General features: G+C 47.1%; 1 protein-coding gene across 1 annotated transcript in view; it reads right to left on the minus strand.

The window, feature by feature from the left end:
• Positions 1-15,406, minus strand: part of LOC128798823 (ATPase family AAA domain-containing protein 3-like) — a 29,512-nt gene extending 14,106 nt beyond the window's left edge. Inside the window, 12 exon segments of the mRNA XM_053962678.1 lie at positions 1,712-1,836; positions 2,641-2,717; positions 2,720-2,765; positions 3,673-3,729; positions 3,932-4,087; positions 6,253-6,322; positions 8,584-8,749; positions 9,551-9,620; positions 10,475-10,534; positions 11,979-12,080; positions 12,803-12,879; positions 15,207-15,406. Of these exon segments, the coding sequence (XP_053818653.1) occupies positions 1,712-1,836; positions 2,641-2,717; positions 2,720-2,765; positions 3,673-3,729; positions 3,932-4,087; positions 6,253-6,322; positions 8,584-8,749; positions 9,551-9,620; positions 10,475-10,534; positions 11,979-12,080; positions 12,803-12,847 (974 nt within the window). The 5' untranslated portion in view covers positions 12,848-12,879; positions 15,207-15,406.
• Positions 15,407-16,958: the final 1,552 nt, after the last annotated feature.

Consider the following 16,958-nt stretch of genomic DNA (forward strand, 5'->3'; position numbering starts at 1 on the left):
TGGTGACAGTGACACCTCCCTGCCATTTCTCTTCCTTGTGCCACTCTGAAAAGCTCAAAGCAGAGTCCTCTCCTCAGCCTGCTTTGTTATTTTGTGAGGTTTTTCTTTTCCAAACCACAGCAGCACTAATGTTATGGTTTTACTACCTGTGGAGAAGTGAATTAATAAAGTCCATGAATTATTCACCAAAATAAATTCACTTCTAAGCCAAGGGCAGTGCTCTTCCCAAGGGACTGAGCCTGTAAAGATGTTTATCAATAACAGAACCAGGCTGCTCATAAAGCTGTCACAGCTTGTGTTACCTCCTTGCCCAACTTCAAACCCAGCTTTCTTCCAGGGGATTTCAGGCCTATTAACATCTCCCACCCAGCCCCAGCTTCTCCCAAATATTCTCTGCAGAAAAGTGTCTGTTATCACAATTTCAGCTAATAAAGGCAACAGCTAACACTGGTGGATATTCAGAATTAAATATGCTTAAATACTTCAGTGCTACTGGAGGTGAGAATATTGATTTTATGGACACATGTAAGCTTTGATCAGGAAGTGTAGAAAGCTGAAGTTCACAGAATTTTTTATTAGGGCAGAGAAATTCAGACCCAGGCAGCGTTGTAAAATAATTCCTTGATGGGAGCATCCAGCTGAGTATCCTCACATCTCTTCCAACTTCTCACTTAAATTCTCAGCTCACTTAAATTCTAACACCTTCCCTTCTATAGTGCCTCAGGACAGAAGCTCAAAAATTTAAATCCTGCTTTTAGATCCCTGGTTTTTTTTTTTTTCTTTGTAAGGGGAAATAGAAAGAATTAGGTGATGAATGAAGCAAGGATTAAAAGAGACACTGCAAGATAATGTCCATCTCAAGCAATCAGAGAACACATAAATCACTGGGCAGCCACATTTACACATCTGAGATCAAACCAGCAGAAAACCCAAAGTGACACCTCCTGAAAGTTCAATATTGAATTTTACCATCCTGGCTGGACAAGCAACCTCTGCACTGCAAAAATCCATTTACAATGCTAGGAGCAAATTAACTACACACTCCTACAAAATCAGGGAGCCCAGATTCAGCCTCAACAGGAGGATTCTCTGCAGATAAAAATTTGCTTTTAAAGGTGACTGAAAAAGCAAAAGTTCTTTTTTGTGTTTGTGATTTTTACACCTGATGTCAATGCCTTTAGCATCCATCTCCTCCTTATCCTCTTTTATTTCTTATAATTCACTGCTTGAGACTCAAAAGTAAACCAGAAGCTGGATTTAAACACTATCAGTGTTTAAAATCTGAGCAGTTGCAACAGGGAACATCCAGAGTGTGAACACCTGATTTGTGCTCACCTTCTAATTACTGTCAGATCATTAATCACCCTGAAGGTAATTTGTCCCAGCTTTCAAGTGGGCAGGAAGTCTCCTCCTGCTTGGTGAGATCAGACAATCAAATTATGACTGATCTGGAAAAGTTGGTGTAGGAAGGGTTTGAGAGAACAGAAAAGCAAAGGTTTCCAGCTTTTAAAATATTACTAATTAACAAGGATTCACCCGTTCTAGGAAAACTTCAGGAGATTCTGTGTTACCTCACTCAGTAACAGCAACTGAGGGGCTGAACTACACTGTTGTAGTTGTGGGTGAGGGTTTTTAGAGCAAAACCACTGTTGTGGTGAGGGTTTTTTTGAGCAAAAACCCAAACTGAGGATTAAAGAAAAGCTCAACTTACCCTCTCCTACTGGTGTTGGCCCAGTCAAAGAGTTTGTGCATGGCTGTGACCCCTTCCCTGCCCATGGGGGCCACGTCCCCTCCTGTCATGATGGCATAATCCATGCCTGAGTGCACAGCTAATTTCTGCAATGAAACAAAAACCAGCAAATTAAACCTTTTCTTTCACTGCAAGGCCATGGAGGATGAAGAGAGAATGAAAGCAGTTTAGTCCTGTCATTGTGCTGGTTTGAAAAAGGGAGTTATTGGCTTCTTTATCACTTAATGGCAATTTTAACTTGTGTATTGTTTATTTTTTCCATTTCTGTGCCTCTCTGTTGGCTTTAGAAACCCAAACTAGGTGGTTTTAGAAATCCAGTAGGTGCCATACAAAGGTTTAGGTGCCACAATCTCTGAAAACTATTGGGGTAGGGGTTTCATGTACTGATGTAAGAAAAAAAATTCAACTTGCACCAGTTTGGCAAATCTGTCACTGTTAAAAAGTTGATGAAACCTCAGGTCTTGTGGACAAGCAAGGAAAAAAAAATCAAATTCTGACTCAAATCCATGTAAAAATCATCCTGGCAGTGCCTCTGCACATGGAGCCATGCCTGTGTCTGCTCTGGAGCAGGAAAGAGCCATTTAGGCAAGGGCATAAAGCCACCAGAGGTGGGTATGAAGTGGCTGCTGCTGCAATTCCCACAAATCCCAGCTGCCAAGGGCCTTTCCCAGATGGAAAGGCTCCTCTGCCTCCTCTCAGCACCAGAATCCAAGTGGCTGCACTGATTCAGAGCTGAAGCAGGCAGGCTGCCCTTGCCTCCCTCCCCAACAGGAACACAATGTTTATGCAACACTCCAGCAATAGATTGCAGCCCAGGGAGGTCCTCAGGCCCTGGAATTTTCAGAATGCTTTGCAAGGTGCAGGTTGGCAGAATCTTGGCAGGGTTTTACCTTGGCAAAAAGAGTTTTTCCAGTGCCAGGGGGGCCGTACATCAGAATATTCCTGTACAAGCTTTTGTTCTTTTTGTGTTTCTTGTTGCTATGGCAATGTCTCTCACACGTGCTTCCAGCTGGGGCTGCAAGAAAAGAGTTAAATTTAAGGATCAGAAGGTACCAAAAGAGCTGCACCTACCAGGTGCCCACATCAGTACCTGCAGGAAGGAGGCAGCACTCCAGGATCAAGCTTTTAAGTCTTAACTTCAGCTGCTCATGACTCCACACCAAGGTCATTTCCTGTCCTATGTGAGGATTTACTTGATTTTCTGTCCACTTGGCTACAATTCTTTCATAAGAAAAAGCAGCAGTGCAGGAAGGAGTGCAGTGACTACTCTTAGGAACAGATAACACCTAAATATTCACTTCCTAATGGATGCCCTGGGAGGGATATGTCAAAACATAAGCAACTCTTTGCAGTGCTAATTCCTTCTCAAGTCATAAACTCATATTTATATTACTACTGCATTTGGGGATACTGGAAGAGAGCTGTTCCTGCAGGAGCATTTTCTCTCAGCAGCTTCAAGCAGCTCTTAAATTTGCCTGATAACCAGGAATCAAATTCAGAAGCAAATAGACAGAAGTAGCACTAATTAGCAAGTTAAGAACCAATCTCAGGGTGGAAAAATGCACACAATATTTAGATTTTTTTGGCCTAGAAGCAGGTCTGGGTTCAGTAATCCTTAACTTCAGATGGCACAAGTGGAATTCTGAATCTTCACATGCTGACTACAGAGAGAAACTGCAGCAGAGCAAGGACTGAACTGAGACTTCCAACTGCTTTTCACAGAGGAAAAAAAGGTGAACAGGCTGCTTAATGCATGTCACACTGAACACAGGAGCTTATTTATGGTCTCAGTGTCCCAAGGGTGCTATGACTCCAAAACTGCTGGAATTACAGCTTTAGAAGTGAGTTTAAGGAACCAGCAGCTCTTATTTAGAATCCAAAGTCATCCTTCACAGCCCGAGACAGGAGAACAGAGTACTCACACTGAGAACAACTCCTTCAAGGGCATCCTGAGCCTTGCTGGTGAGACGTTTACCAACCTTGGGAGGACAAATTCAGTTACTCACAGGTAGAAAAAAACCCCCACATTTTGACAACTCACTTGGACCAAAACATCTTACAGAAAAATACCAGTGGGCTCGGCCCAGCCATTCTACCTCCAATATTCCATTTATTCAGACCCACTGACAATCCCAGCCTGAGTTTTGCTGAGTGCAACACAGAAACAAAGGTGAATTTTACCTTGATAGGATGTTTCAGAGCCTCCAGCACCGTGATCCGGGAGGTTTCCCTCACCAGGGAGGGTTTGCCCAGCCTTGCCTCTATGTAGCGCCCTGCTACAGCCGTGGCATTTTTGGCAGAATAAACCCCCACTGCCAACAGGGTCAGGCCTGCCACCTGCAAAAAAATAAAAAAAAAGGGGGGGGAAAGATGAGCAAAAACACTTGGCAAGGCAGTGCTGTTGTGTGCAGCCTGTCCTGTGGTGGGGAATTAAGATTCAGGACAAATGCTGAGCAGGAGGGGTTTATTTTTGGTAAGGTGTTTTATCCCTGTTCAGACAGTCAAGGTCTCACACTCCCTGTTCACTGACTGCTCTTGCACAGCAAAAAGCAGAGGAAGCACAAGTGAAGCATTTAGTCCTGAATCCAAAAGTACATCCTGCCCAAAAAAATGTGGGGATGTCCAGATTTCCAACTAAATTGAGTAATGAAGATAAAACAGCCACATCAGCCAAAAAGTGTGGGGCTGGATTTTCAACTAAATTGAGTAATGAAGATAAAACAGCCACATCAGCCAGGTGCTGCCTGCCAGAATGCCCCTGACCACACCAGAAAATGCAAGCTGAATTTCAGATGCCAAGGTAAAACAGCTGAATCGTGGCTGCCACCAAGGCAGGGCACAGTGGGGAACAAAAAAGGGAATATCTGCTAAAGGTGACAGCTGTAACACAACAGGGAATTAGGGGCTCCAGAGGAGCAACAAAGCCAAAACCAGCATGGGAATGGGAATTACCAGCATGGGAATGGGAATTACCACCATGGGAATGGGAATTACCATCACTCACTGGGCTGCTCCTTCAGAAACCCCACAAAATCAGCCATTCCCATCGATTTGCCAGTGAAGCAGAAAGACTCCAGATTTTGGAGTCAGCTTAAAGCTGGTGCCAATAATTTGTATCAGAGACAAGAGCAAACTGCAGCAATTGCTTTTAAAGTAAGCTGACTTCTCCTGCAAGTGCAGATCAAGGTCAAAAGCCTCAAGGACAACAAGGATGGCAGTGTTCAATAAACCATGAGGCACCATCTGTTAGCTCTCACTCTGCTGAAATGTGTGACATCACTTCTGCTCTGGGTGGAAGCACGAAGGGAGCAGAACTGTGAGTTCCAGGATGCAAAGAGTGAGGGATCTCCACACCCAGTTCAGCTCAGACACAGAACACAGAACAGATTTCACCTTTTTAGCAGCTCCCTCTAAAAACAGTGCCATGATCTCATGCTCTCTTAAACCACCCAGCACAAAGTTCCCTCTGCCTGGATGGATCTAAGGTCACTTCCTCAGACTTTTGGACTTCACTGATGTTCATGTCACAAGATACAGAGAAACAGAGCTTTAAAACCCAACTGCCCACTCTAAAAATCAGTCTGATTACAGTCTACCTATTTGTCATAAAGCATCAAGCAAAGGAATGGGTCTCTGATAAATAAAGACAATTACACCAAAACCACAATGGACCAAACAATCTGAAGTAGAACTTTTGGGGTTCTGCTTGGCTGGGAAGAGGCAGAGAAAGAGAAGCACTTAGAATAGACAGAGCTGAAAATTCAGCCTTCATTTACAAGAATCTTAAAATAACTGACTGGTTCTTACCTTATAGTAATTTCAAACTTTTCAAAGCAACAGAAAAGATGAGTTCCAGCTGTGTTATCTCCTTTCTAAAAATATACTTGACTTTTTCTTATATTTTCTTTTTCTTTTTTTTTTTTTTTGAGCTAAATGTCCCAAATTCACAAGAGAAGAGCATGTCAGAAGCAAAAATGACCATAATGCAGGAAATTGGTATCTGGGTCAAGTGAATGCACAGCTCAAAGCACCAAGGACTGATCTACAAAAGGCTCTGAATGCTGCAGACACCCCAGGTACAGATGACAAAAGGAGCCACTAAAAGCTTGGCTTGTTCTCCCCAGAGCTCTCAGGCAAAGGATGTTTTGGATCAGCCTGTGTGTATAAAATCAGAGGGTGGAGCAGATGGTTGTGACTGATTTAAAGCAAAATTTCTATTTTAACCAGCCACACTACCAAAAATATATTTTCACTGCTGTTTTGTTTTAAGCATTACACTGAGAAACAACTTTATGTCCCCAAGATTCCACTGCCAAGCTCTTTTATCCTGTGAAAAGAAGCTGGTCTGGCTTTTAATCAATTTATTTAGCACACATAAGAGTTCTCTAAGTGCCCTTTAGGCTACATCAAAATTAGATTTAAAGCTGTGACACAAGCAGGAGTTTAGCACACATTTACACACAGGCTTTTCTGGAAGTTACTGACAGGTTTCCCAACCTTACCGTGGCTGTGACTTTATCCCAGTCTGTCACAAAAGCACGGAATCCTTCCCCAAAGAGCATCCCAGCTGTCCTGTGGCAAGCAGGAGAGAAAAGGATTTCAAGGACTGAATTAATACATTTTAAAGACAGGCTTTCAGATTGTATTAAAGTTGTTAATCTTCTTCAGAAAAGTCAAAGCTATGGGCTCACCTCAGAATTGAAACATGAGCAAGCATGGAAAATATATTTATAATCATCTGATGCCTACACCTGAGCTGGGATTAAGTCCAGAAAAGCACCTGGCCTCAAGATGGTATCAATTTACTTCTTTAATGCATTATTTGTGCTGAACTGGAGGTATTTAACTCTAAAGCTTTTTTGGTTCAAAATCTCAAAGCACCTGAAATTAACCAATTCCAAAGCTAAACACTCACCCCTGTGGAGCCAAACTGCATTATAGCTTTGTGATGGGTGCTCTGAAAGACCTGAGGGGACCTGAAAGAACTGAGGGGATCTCAGAGCCACTGAGCTCCAGGACTAGAGGACAAGGCTTGAAATAATCTGCTAAAAAAATTGTATCGCTCTAAATGTCTCTGGTTGCCATTCAGGTGACAATGTAGCAAGAGAAGCCACAGAGTTCACACAACACTGGCATTCCTCAGAGGAACAACCCCCAGGTTCTCCCACAGGCTGGGACACACGTGGAGCAGCTCCAGAGGAACAAACTCCAGATTCTCCCACATGTGGGAGAAGCACTAGGCTGAAATTCCTCAGAGGAACAGACCCCAGGTTCTCCCACATGGGGGGACACACGTGGAGCAGCTCCAGAGGAACAAACCCAGGTTCTCCCACGTGTGGGATAAGCACCAGGCTGAAATTCCTCAGAGGAACAAACCCCAGGTTCTCCCACATGGGGGGACACACATGGAGCAGCTCCAGAGGAACAAACCCAGGTTCTCCCACGTGGAGAAGCACCAGGCTGAAATTCCTTACAGGAACAAACCCAACAAGTTGGGACACACTTGGAGCAGCTCCAGAGGAACAAAACCCAGGTTCTCCCACATGTGAGGACACACTTGGAGCAGCACCAGAGGAACAAACTCCAGATTCTCCCACATGTGGGAGAAGCACCAGGCTGAAATTCCTCAGAGGAACAAAGCCCAGGTTCTCCCACATGTGAGGACACACTTGGAGCAGCTCCAGAGGAACAAACCCCAGGTTCTCCCACATGTGGGGACACACTTGGAGCAGCTCCAGAGGAACAAACCCCAGGTTCTCCGAGGTGTAGGAGAAGCACCAGGCTGAAACTCCTCAGAGGAACAAACCCCAGGTTCTCCCACATGTGAGGACACACTTAGAGAAGCAGCAGAGGAACAAACCCAGGTTCTCCCATGTGGAGAAGCACCAGGCTGAAATTCCTTGCAGGAACAAACCCCACAGGCTGGGACACACGTGGAGAAACACCAGAGGAACAAACTCCAGATTCTCCCACATGTGGGAGGATCACCAGACTGAAATTCCTCAGAGGAACAAACCCCAGGTTCTCCCACAGGCTGGGACACACGTGGAGCATCTCCAGAGGAACAGACCCCAGGTTCTCCCACAGGCTGGGACACACGTGGAGCAGCTCCAGAGGAACAGACCCCAGGTTCTCCCACATGTGGGGACACACGTGGAGCAGCTCCAGAGGAACAGACCCCAGGTTCTCCCACAGGCTGGGACACACGTGGAGCAGCTCCAGAGGAACAGACCCCAGGTTCTCCCACATGTGGGGACACACGTGGAGCAGCTCCAGAGGAACAGACCCCAGGTTCTCCCACAGGCTGGGACACACGTGGAGCAGCTCCAGAGGAACAGACCCCAGGTTCTCCCACATGTGGGGACACACGTGGAGCAGCTCCAGAGGAACAACCCCAGGTTCTCCCACATGTGGGGACACACGTGGAGCATCTCCAGAGGAACAACCCCCAGGTTCTCCCACATGTGGGGACACACGTGGAGCAGCTCCAGAGGAACAAACCCCAGGTTCTCCCACAGGCTGGGACACACGTGGAGCAGCTCCAGAGGAACAGACCCCAGGTTCTCCCATAGGCTGGGACACACGTGGAGCAGCTCCAGAGGAACAGACCCTAGGTTCTCCCACAGGCTGGGACACACGTGGAGCAGCTCCAGAGGAACAGACCCCAGGTTCTCCCACATGTGGGGACACACGTGGAGCAGCTCCAGAGGAACAAACCCCAGGTTCTCCCACAGGCTGGGACACACGTGGAGCAGCTCCAGAGGAACAAACCCCAGGTTCTCCCACAGGCTGGGACACACGTGGAGCAGCTCCAGGCCCTGCCCTGCACCCACTTGAGGGACTCGAGCACGGTCTGGCGGTGCTCGGCGGCCTTGAGGCGGATCTGCTCGCGGATGATGTCGGCGTTCTCCCGCTCGGCCTTGGCGCGCGCCCGCGCCTCCGCCTCCACCCGCAGCATCTCGTTCTTGTGCCGCAGCTCCATCTCCCTCTCCACAGTAGCTTGGGTAAAAAAAAACAGCAGAGAGGTCAAATTGTTGGGTGGCTTAATGCCAGGGAGAAGGAAAACCCCAGGGAAGTCGCTGTGCACTGGAAGGAAGAGAAGCAAAACGGAGCTGCCGGTCCCAAAAGGGATTTTGGAAGCTCTGTGACTTCAAACATGGAACTGTGTGAAAGGAAAATGAATGAGAAATCCTGGAGTAAAATAACCCAAGCCTGCAGGGTTTCACCACTGGGCTGCTTTATTCAGGCTGCACTTCCTTCACTGGGTGGCAGCACAGCTGGCCACATCTGTGCTCGGAGCAAACCGCCCTTCCCATCCCATTCAGCCAAACACAAATGAACATTAACATTTCTGAGACTTGCACCCTAGTGGAGTTCTGCAAACCCAGGAATTCTGGCAATTCCCAACAACACAAAGAAACTAAGCAAGTTTCACACCACAGGTTTTTTATTTTCTGCAGGAAACTGAATGGAGATGAGGTGATACAGATATAACCTCTCCTCTCAGAAGATGTTTTGTTTCTCTTCCCTCCTCAAAACTATTTTAGGTTGTTCCAGTATGAAATCAGAATTTCAGTTATTCTACCAGGAGATGCTGAGAGATCACTGGGAAATCCAGGAGTGACAGGGCAGATGTTTAGGAGCCCTTTCTAAAACTAACCTTGGAAGCAACTGGTAATTTTAGAACTCCTGGGATTTACCTGTTCTTGCCAATCTGACCTCAAACACAGCATGGACACATAGATCAGCACAAGGACTCCACATGCCCCCACACTCCCAGCAGCTGAACAAAACACTCACCTCGCCTCATGGCCTCCTGCTTCTGCACAGATTCCTCCTGCTTCCTCAGATTTTCCTCATTAGCAAGTTGCTACAGGGAGAGATGACAGCAGAAGAGATGTTGATGTTGTGATGACTCCACCAAATGTAAATTTAAATGCTACTAATGCCTCAGTATTTCTGTTTTTCACATTCTGTGCTGATGTCTCAGGTTCAGCTTTTCTATTTTTCACATTCTGTGCTGATGCCTCAGGTTCAGCTTTTCCATTTTTCACATTCTCTGCTGCTTTAGTGTGTGGCTCTGAGCTTCACATGAGGGGATGCTGAGCTCTGTGCACAGAGCAGGGAGACAAAACAATTCCTGCTCCAGCTGGGCACCAAGGACAAATGATCCAAAGCTCAGGCCCAGGAGCACAAACAGCGTGGGCTGGAGAGAGAAAAACAAGCAGGATGGGAGTGCCTGGGCTAAAGCTGGAATGGGACAATCAACTCCAAGGTGCAAATGGAGCAGAGCTGATCATTTTGTGACCAATCATCCATTTCTTGGGACCATTTGGGTTCACCTTGGGTGCAGCCCTGGCTGGGCTCTGGTGCTGCCCAAGGTGGATCCATGAGGAGATCCTTTAATAAATCCCAACTTTATTCTTTAGCTCTGTCCAGCCTCTGTTCTAGGCCAGCTTTCACAAGGCATCACTACAAATATTTTCAAGAAGCTGCTGCTCAGGTTGAAGTGTGTTTTCCTCTCCCCATCTCCCATATTTTCCCTCCTAATTCCAAGCTGCTGCTTTGTCCTAATGCCCAGCCCTCGATGTGCACTGCTGATGCTGAGCAGATAATACAGATAAACTGTGCCCAGCAGGACAGGGAACAGCTCCAGAGCATCTCTTGGATTTAAGAAGGCTCCCAGCCCATTCCCAGCTGGATCAGAGCAGGAACCCTCCCTACCTGCTGTCGCATTTGCTCGTCGTAGCGCTGCCGTGCCAGTTTGTCCTGGTACTGGGCTCTCTTCAAAAAACAAAACAGAATACACAGATTAGGCACTTAAAAAACAGCCAGCTCCTCAAGGAAATGAGGTTCAGGAAGAAAAAAAAAAAAACAAATAAAATGGGAAAATCCATACAAACAAAAAAATATCCTGGATTTGAATGTGAACAGGGCCAAATATCCTCACTCAGCCCCAAAAACTCTTCTGTGCTGAGAAATCTCTACAGCCTGATTTCATTTTATGGTATCACAGATGTCAAGACAAAGAGCAAGGGTTTCTTGGCCCACAGAAGGAGACTTCAGTGGGAAAAATAAGGTTTTCATGTTGTAAACCACATTATCTGGACTGGTGAGTGCAAGCAATAGAACTGTCAGGATGTGCTGATGGGCTCTGGTTTTGATAAAGATTTACTTGTTGCTCATTAATTCCTCTAATCAATCACTGTAACTCCAAATAAACCCAAGTCATCTCCACTGAACTGGAAGTGGGCTGAGGATCCACATCCAGGGAGGATTCTGTGTCAGGGGTGACATCATTCTCTGTTCCAAACACAGGGATGGCAGAACAGCTTGGGAATTATCTCCTCAGCACCAGTAAAACATCATGGAATAAACCAAGACTGAGTTTGCTGTAGTTTCAGGTAACCCATGAGAACCTCAAATGATGCCCTGTGAGCAGCAGGAGGTGAAGGAACAACCCCTGAGAGCAGCTGAGTGTGCAGCTGCTTCCTGGGCCAGCCCTGCTCAAAGTCCAAACTCTGCCAGGGTAAAAGCAGCACGTGCCAAATAAACAGTTCTAGCAAACTTCCCAAGCTGAGAATCCATTAGAATTAATCAGTTCCCTCATCTCCTGTGCTCTCAGAGTAAGAAATCCCCAGAATTTAGCTTTTAACATTAAGGCCAGCCTTTGTTTTCCCTGTTTCAGGATTACTGCCACATCAGCCACTCAAGCTAAAACAAACCAGGAAGCACCAACACTGCTCACAACAACTCAGATTTGCATCATTTCTCCTCTTAAGATATCTTTTTCTGTTTAATTCAGAAGAAATGTGGTTTCAAGCTACTTAAGACTGAAATCCAAATAACTCCAGAGTCATTTCACTCTTTAATGGCTTCATTTTTCATTCAGTTGATAAACCAGTATTCCTCAACACTTCCCTGAAAAGCCCTTTAGGAAAATCCCAAAAAAAACCCACAGAATGAGAGGAACTGCTACCACCAGTTCCTTTGGATGCCCAAGAACTTGGGAACAAAAGTCCAAGAGGATTAAAAATCCAGCTCAACATCACAAATCCAGGACAGAACAGGGGCTCAGTGAACAGAACACCCCCAGACCTCCTCTCCCCCAAAAGGGATAATTAATTAAAGGGATAATGAAAGGGATAATTAATGCATCATTGCCTTTTCTCTAAGGGAAGACACAAACAAGGTCTCCCCTCACTTGGCTTCCCCCTCATTCCCTTACTGCTTGATGCTGTTTGGTTTCTTCATTGAGTGTTTTCCTTCTCTCTTCTGCTTGCACCCTGATCTGCTCATTCTTCAGCTGTTCTATGGCAGCTTCGTACTCCTGGGACAGAACCAGAGAATTTAATTACCAGAAATTCAGAGATCATCCTCCACAGAAATTCTACTGACAATCACATTCCAAGAAATCCCTCTGTATTCAGAGTAGTACCCACAAAAAATGACCACTGACACAATAAAGTTAAAATATGATAATAAATATAAATAATAAAATTAAATAGAAATAATAAATTATTATAATAAAATATTATCACACCATATTATTATAATATAATATGATAATAGAATTTATAATAAAAATTAAATTCCCAATGCTCCTAAGAAATATCATCAACCATTTCAGGATTAAACACAATTAAAAAAACCCAAAATATCCAAGAGATCAACCAACACCAAACAATCCCTAAAGTCCTTTATAAGAGAAACAGAAACCTGTCCTTTACTCAGCTACTTTACAGTTCCCACAGAAACCCCCTGTCATTCCCCAAAACCAGCAGAGATACTCCAGGAGTCACAAAACAACTGAGGACATGCAAGTTTTAATCAAAGCCACAAAAATCTGTGTCAGGATAGGCCAAATTAGCTGAGATTCACCTTCCAGAATTACTTTTTTTTTTTTTTCTCCTAAAGGCAAATAACTACAATTCGCTGAAGCTGAACAGAAAGGAAAATTTATCATCCTCTGCAGAGGAGAGATTTTAACTTTTGTCCCTCCCAAACCTGGCAGCTGCCTGAGCAGTTCCAAGGTGAGGAATTGCAACCCACCTTCAGTTTGGTTTGCTGTTCCAGCTGCAAGGTCTGCTCCTGCATCTGGGCAAGGCTCAGAGCATCTTTTGCATGGCCTGGAGGAGGGGAAGAGATTATGGACAGGTGATGCCTCAGGTTTTAACTTCCCTGTTTTTCACATTCTCTACTGATGCCTTAAGTTTTAGCTTTTCTACTTTTCAGATTCTCTGCTGATGCCTCAGGTTTGGGCTTTTCTATTTTTCACATTCTGTGCTGATGTCTCAGGTTCAGCTTTTCTATTTTTCACATTCTCTGCTGCTTTAGTGTGTGGCTCTGAGCTTCACATGAGGGGATGCTGAGCTCTGTGCACAGAGCAGGGAGACAAAACAATTCCTGCTCCAGCTGGGCACCAAGGACAAATGATCCAAAGCTCAGGCCCAGGAGCACAAACAGCGTGGGCTGGAGAGAGAAAAACAAGCAGGATGGGAGTGCCTGGGCTAAAGCTGGAATGGGACAATCAACTCCAAGGTGCAAATGGAGCAGAGCTGATCATTTTGTGACCAATCATCCATTTCTTGGGACCATTTGGGTTCACCTTGGGTGCAGCCCTGGCTGGGCTCTGGTGCTGCCCAAGGTGGATCCATGAGGAGATCCTTTAATAAATCCCTGCTTTATTCTTTAGCTCTGTTCCAGCTCAGCCTTCACAAGGCACCACAGTGAGAGCTCTTTCCTCAGCAAAGCTGATGCTCAGGCTCTTCAATCCATGCTGCTCCACAGCTCTGCAATGGCACATTCAACCCTCCAGGGAATAAATGATTATGAATAAATGATTCTGAATAAATGATTCTCAGCACAACTGTGGAAAAGATCCAACCAAGGCCAGGCTGGATGGTTCTTGGAGCAATCTGGAATAGTGGAAGGAATAAATGATTTTGAATAAATGATTCTCAGCACAGCTGTGGAAAAGATCTGACCAAGGCCAGGCTGGAGCAATCTGGGATACTGGAAGGAATAAATGATTATGAATAAATGATTCTCAGCACAGCTGTGGAAAAGATCCCACCAAGGCCAGGTTGGAGCAATCTGGGATAGTGGAAGGTCCCTGCCCTTGGCAGGAGGTGGAATGAGATGGGATTTCAAGTCCTTTCCAACCCAAACCATTCTGGGAATCTGTGGTTTTATCAAGATGCTCTGGTGCCTCCCTCTCTCCTCAGAAGCCCTGAGGAAGCACTCAGAGGTCAGTGCCTGGGAATGCTGATCCCAGCAGAGCAGGGCAGGAGCCAGAGGCTGCCCTGGCCAGGTGGGACCCCACAGGACACAGGTGCAGCAGGATGGGCGAGGCTGGAAGGGCCCCAAGAGGCTCCTCTGCTCCAGCAGGGCCATCCCAGAGCTCAGGGCACAGAGCTGGGTCTGGACAGAGCTGGAATAGCCCGTGAGGGACACTCCACACCCACCACTGTCAGTAAAGAAGGATGGCACCAGCACTAAGAACAATTTATTGCTCAGATCAACGTTCACTTTAGAGGCTGTGAGATTTTAGAGGTTGTGAGATTAGCACTTAGAGCTCAAGAGTAGCTATAAATTTCTTTGTTACAAGGTAATATATAATTCCTAACTTAACAAACAACTGCTACAGGGCTCATTTTGTCTTTCTAACTTCTCACTTTTACTCATTTCTGCTGCACTGTGGATATTTTTGCCTAATAGGTTTTTGTGTCACATGTACACAAATACACACATGTATGCTTCTAGGATAACTCCTAAACCCTTAGTTTATTCTATACAACTACACTCTTAGATTATAAACCTTTTAGTTTATTAGTACAGTTTAATTTTAGTTTTATTGGTACAGTATTTAACAGCACTGTACTTATAGTACAGCTTCTTACTTAAGGTATATTCTTTCTTATAACTATAGAAACACAAATTTCTGATTTTTTTTTTTTTTTTGCTTAATGTCTGTGCATTGCATTTTTACACCAATCTAAGCTTTTTCCAAGGGTGCAGATTAAATCCTTCAGTGTCTGTGGAATTTTCTGTTTCTCTGACTCTCTCTCACACCAATCTAAGCTTTTTCCAAGGTGCAGATTAAATCCCTCAGTGTCCGTTTCTCTGACTCTCTCACACACCAATCTAAGCTTTTTCCAAGGGTGCAGATTAAATCCTTCACTGTTTCTCTGACTCTCTCTCACACCAATCTAAGCTTTTTCCAAGGTGCAGATTAAATCCCTCAGTGTCCGTTTCTCTGACTCTCTCTCACACCCTCCCTGCTCTCTGCTCCAGAGCGGAACAAACCCCTCGGGTGGAACATCCCTCAACGCCTCACACCCAGCGGGAAGGACGCTCCCTGCCCTTCCCTCGCGTCCCACGGGGCACAGCCCGCTCCCTTCCCTCACACCCCGCCACGAGCTCCGCCGCCCTCCCGCCGCGTCCCCTCACGCACGGGACGCGTCCAGCTCCCGCGCCGCCTTGGCCGCGCGCTCCAGGCCCGTGGGGTCGAAGTTGCTCCATTTGTCCTTGGGCGTCTGACGGTCCCCGGCGCCGCCAGCACCACCGGCAGCGGGGCCGGGCGGCAGGGAGAGGCCGGCCCCGCTGCCGCTGCCCGGGGCTGCCGCGTCCCCGCCGCCGCCCGGGGCGGCCCCGCGGTTGAGGCCGAACAGCCACGACATGAGGGCGGCGGCGGCGGCTGCACGCGGGGGACGCGCCGCGGCCCGCGCGCCTGCGCCGCCAGGCGGACCGGCCTCCCATTGGCCCGCCGGAGCGCCGCGCCGCGCTCTGATTGGCGGAGAGGCGCCGCGTGTGGGGTTTGATTGGTTGAAAGAGGCGGGAGGGGAGGGAGAGCCGTGTGGGGGACGGAGCGCCGGGAGGGACAAGCGGGGCGGGCGGCGCTTCCGCGTGGCAACGGGAGTGAGGGGCGTTGCTAAGGGCCGCGGGCGGCGCGGCCGTGCGGTTATCCCGGATTCCCTTGGAGTTATCCCGGGATTGCCGTGGGGTTATCCCGGGATTGCCGTGCGGTTATCCCGGGATTCCCTTGGAGTTATCCCGGGATTGCCGTGGGGTTATCCCGGGATTCCCTTGGAGTTATCCCGGGATTCCCTTGGAGTTATCCCGGGATTGCCGTGGGGTTATCCCGGGATTCCTTCGGGGTTATCCCGGGATTGCCGTGGGGTTATCCCGGGATTCCTTCGGGGTTATCCCGGGATTGCCGTGGGGTTATCCCGGGATTCCTTCGGGGTTATCCCGGGATTGCCGTGGGGTTATCCCGGGATTGCCTTGGAGTTATCCCGGGATTGCCGTGGGGTTATCCCGGGATTCCTTCGGGGTTATCCCGGGATTGCCGTGGGGTTATCCCGGGATTCCTTCGGGGTTATCCCGGGATTGCCGTGGGGTTATCCCGGGATTGCCTTGGAGTTATCCCGGGATTGCCGTGGGGTTATCCCGGGATTCCTTCGAGGTTATCCCGGGATTCCTTCGGGATTATCCCGGGATTGCCGTGGGGTTATCCCGGATTTCCTTTGGGGTTATCCCGGGTTTCCTTTGGGGTTATCCCGGGATTGCCGTGGGGTTATCCCAGGTTTCCCCTGGGGCTATCCCAGGCTTCCCCCAAAATCAGCTCCTTGGAATGGCAGAGAGGATGGGAAAGCAGAAAAGGGGAGCGTGGAGAAACCTCTCGCTGTAGTTATGTGGGATAAAGAGCAGCATTTCCCTGGAAATCAGCTCCTAATCCAATGTTTTGGAATGGGAAAGATGAGACGGGAGCTTCCAGAGAAGGGGAGCACAGGCAAACCCTTATTTGTGGTTATGTGGGATAAAGAGTGGGATATTCCATGGAAATCAGCTCCTCATCCAACATTTCTGAATGGGAAAAATGGTGGAAAAGAGGAGTGCGGAGAAACTCATATCTGTGGTTTTATGGGATAAAGAGCAGGATTTCCCTGGAAATCGGCTCCCAATCCAATGTTTTGGAATGGGAAAGATGAGACAGGAGTCTCCAGAGAAGGGGAGCACAGGGAAACCCTTATTTGTGGTTATGTGGGATAAAGAGTGGGATATTCCATGGAAATCAGCTCCCAATCCAACATTTCTGAATGGGAAAAATGGTGGAAAAGAGGAGTGCAGAGAAACTCATATCTGTGGTTTTATGGGATAAAGAGCAGGATTTCCCTGGAAATCGGCTCCCAATCCAATGTTTTAG

This window comes from Vidua chalybeata, chromosome 22 (genome assembly GCF_026979565.1).
Source record: "Vidua chalybeata isolate OUT-0048 chromosome 22, bVidCha1 merged haplotype, whole genome shotgun sequence".
Taxonomy (NCBI): domain Eukaryota; kingdom Metazoa; phylum Chordata; class Aves; order Passeriformes; family Viduidae; genus Vidua; species Vidua chalybeata.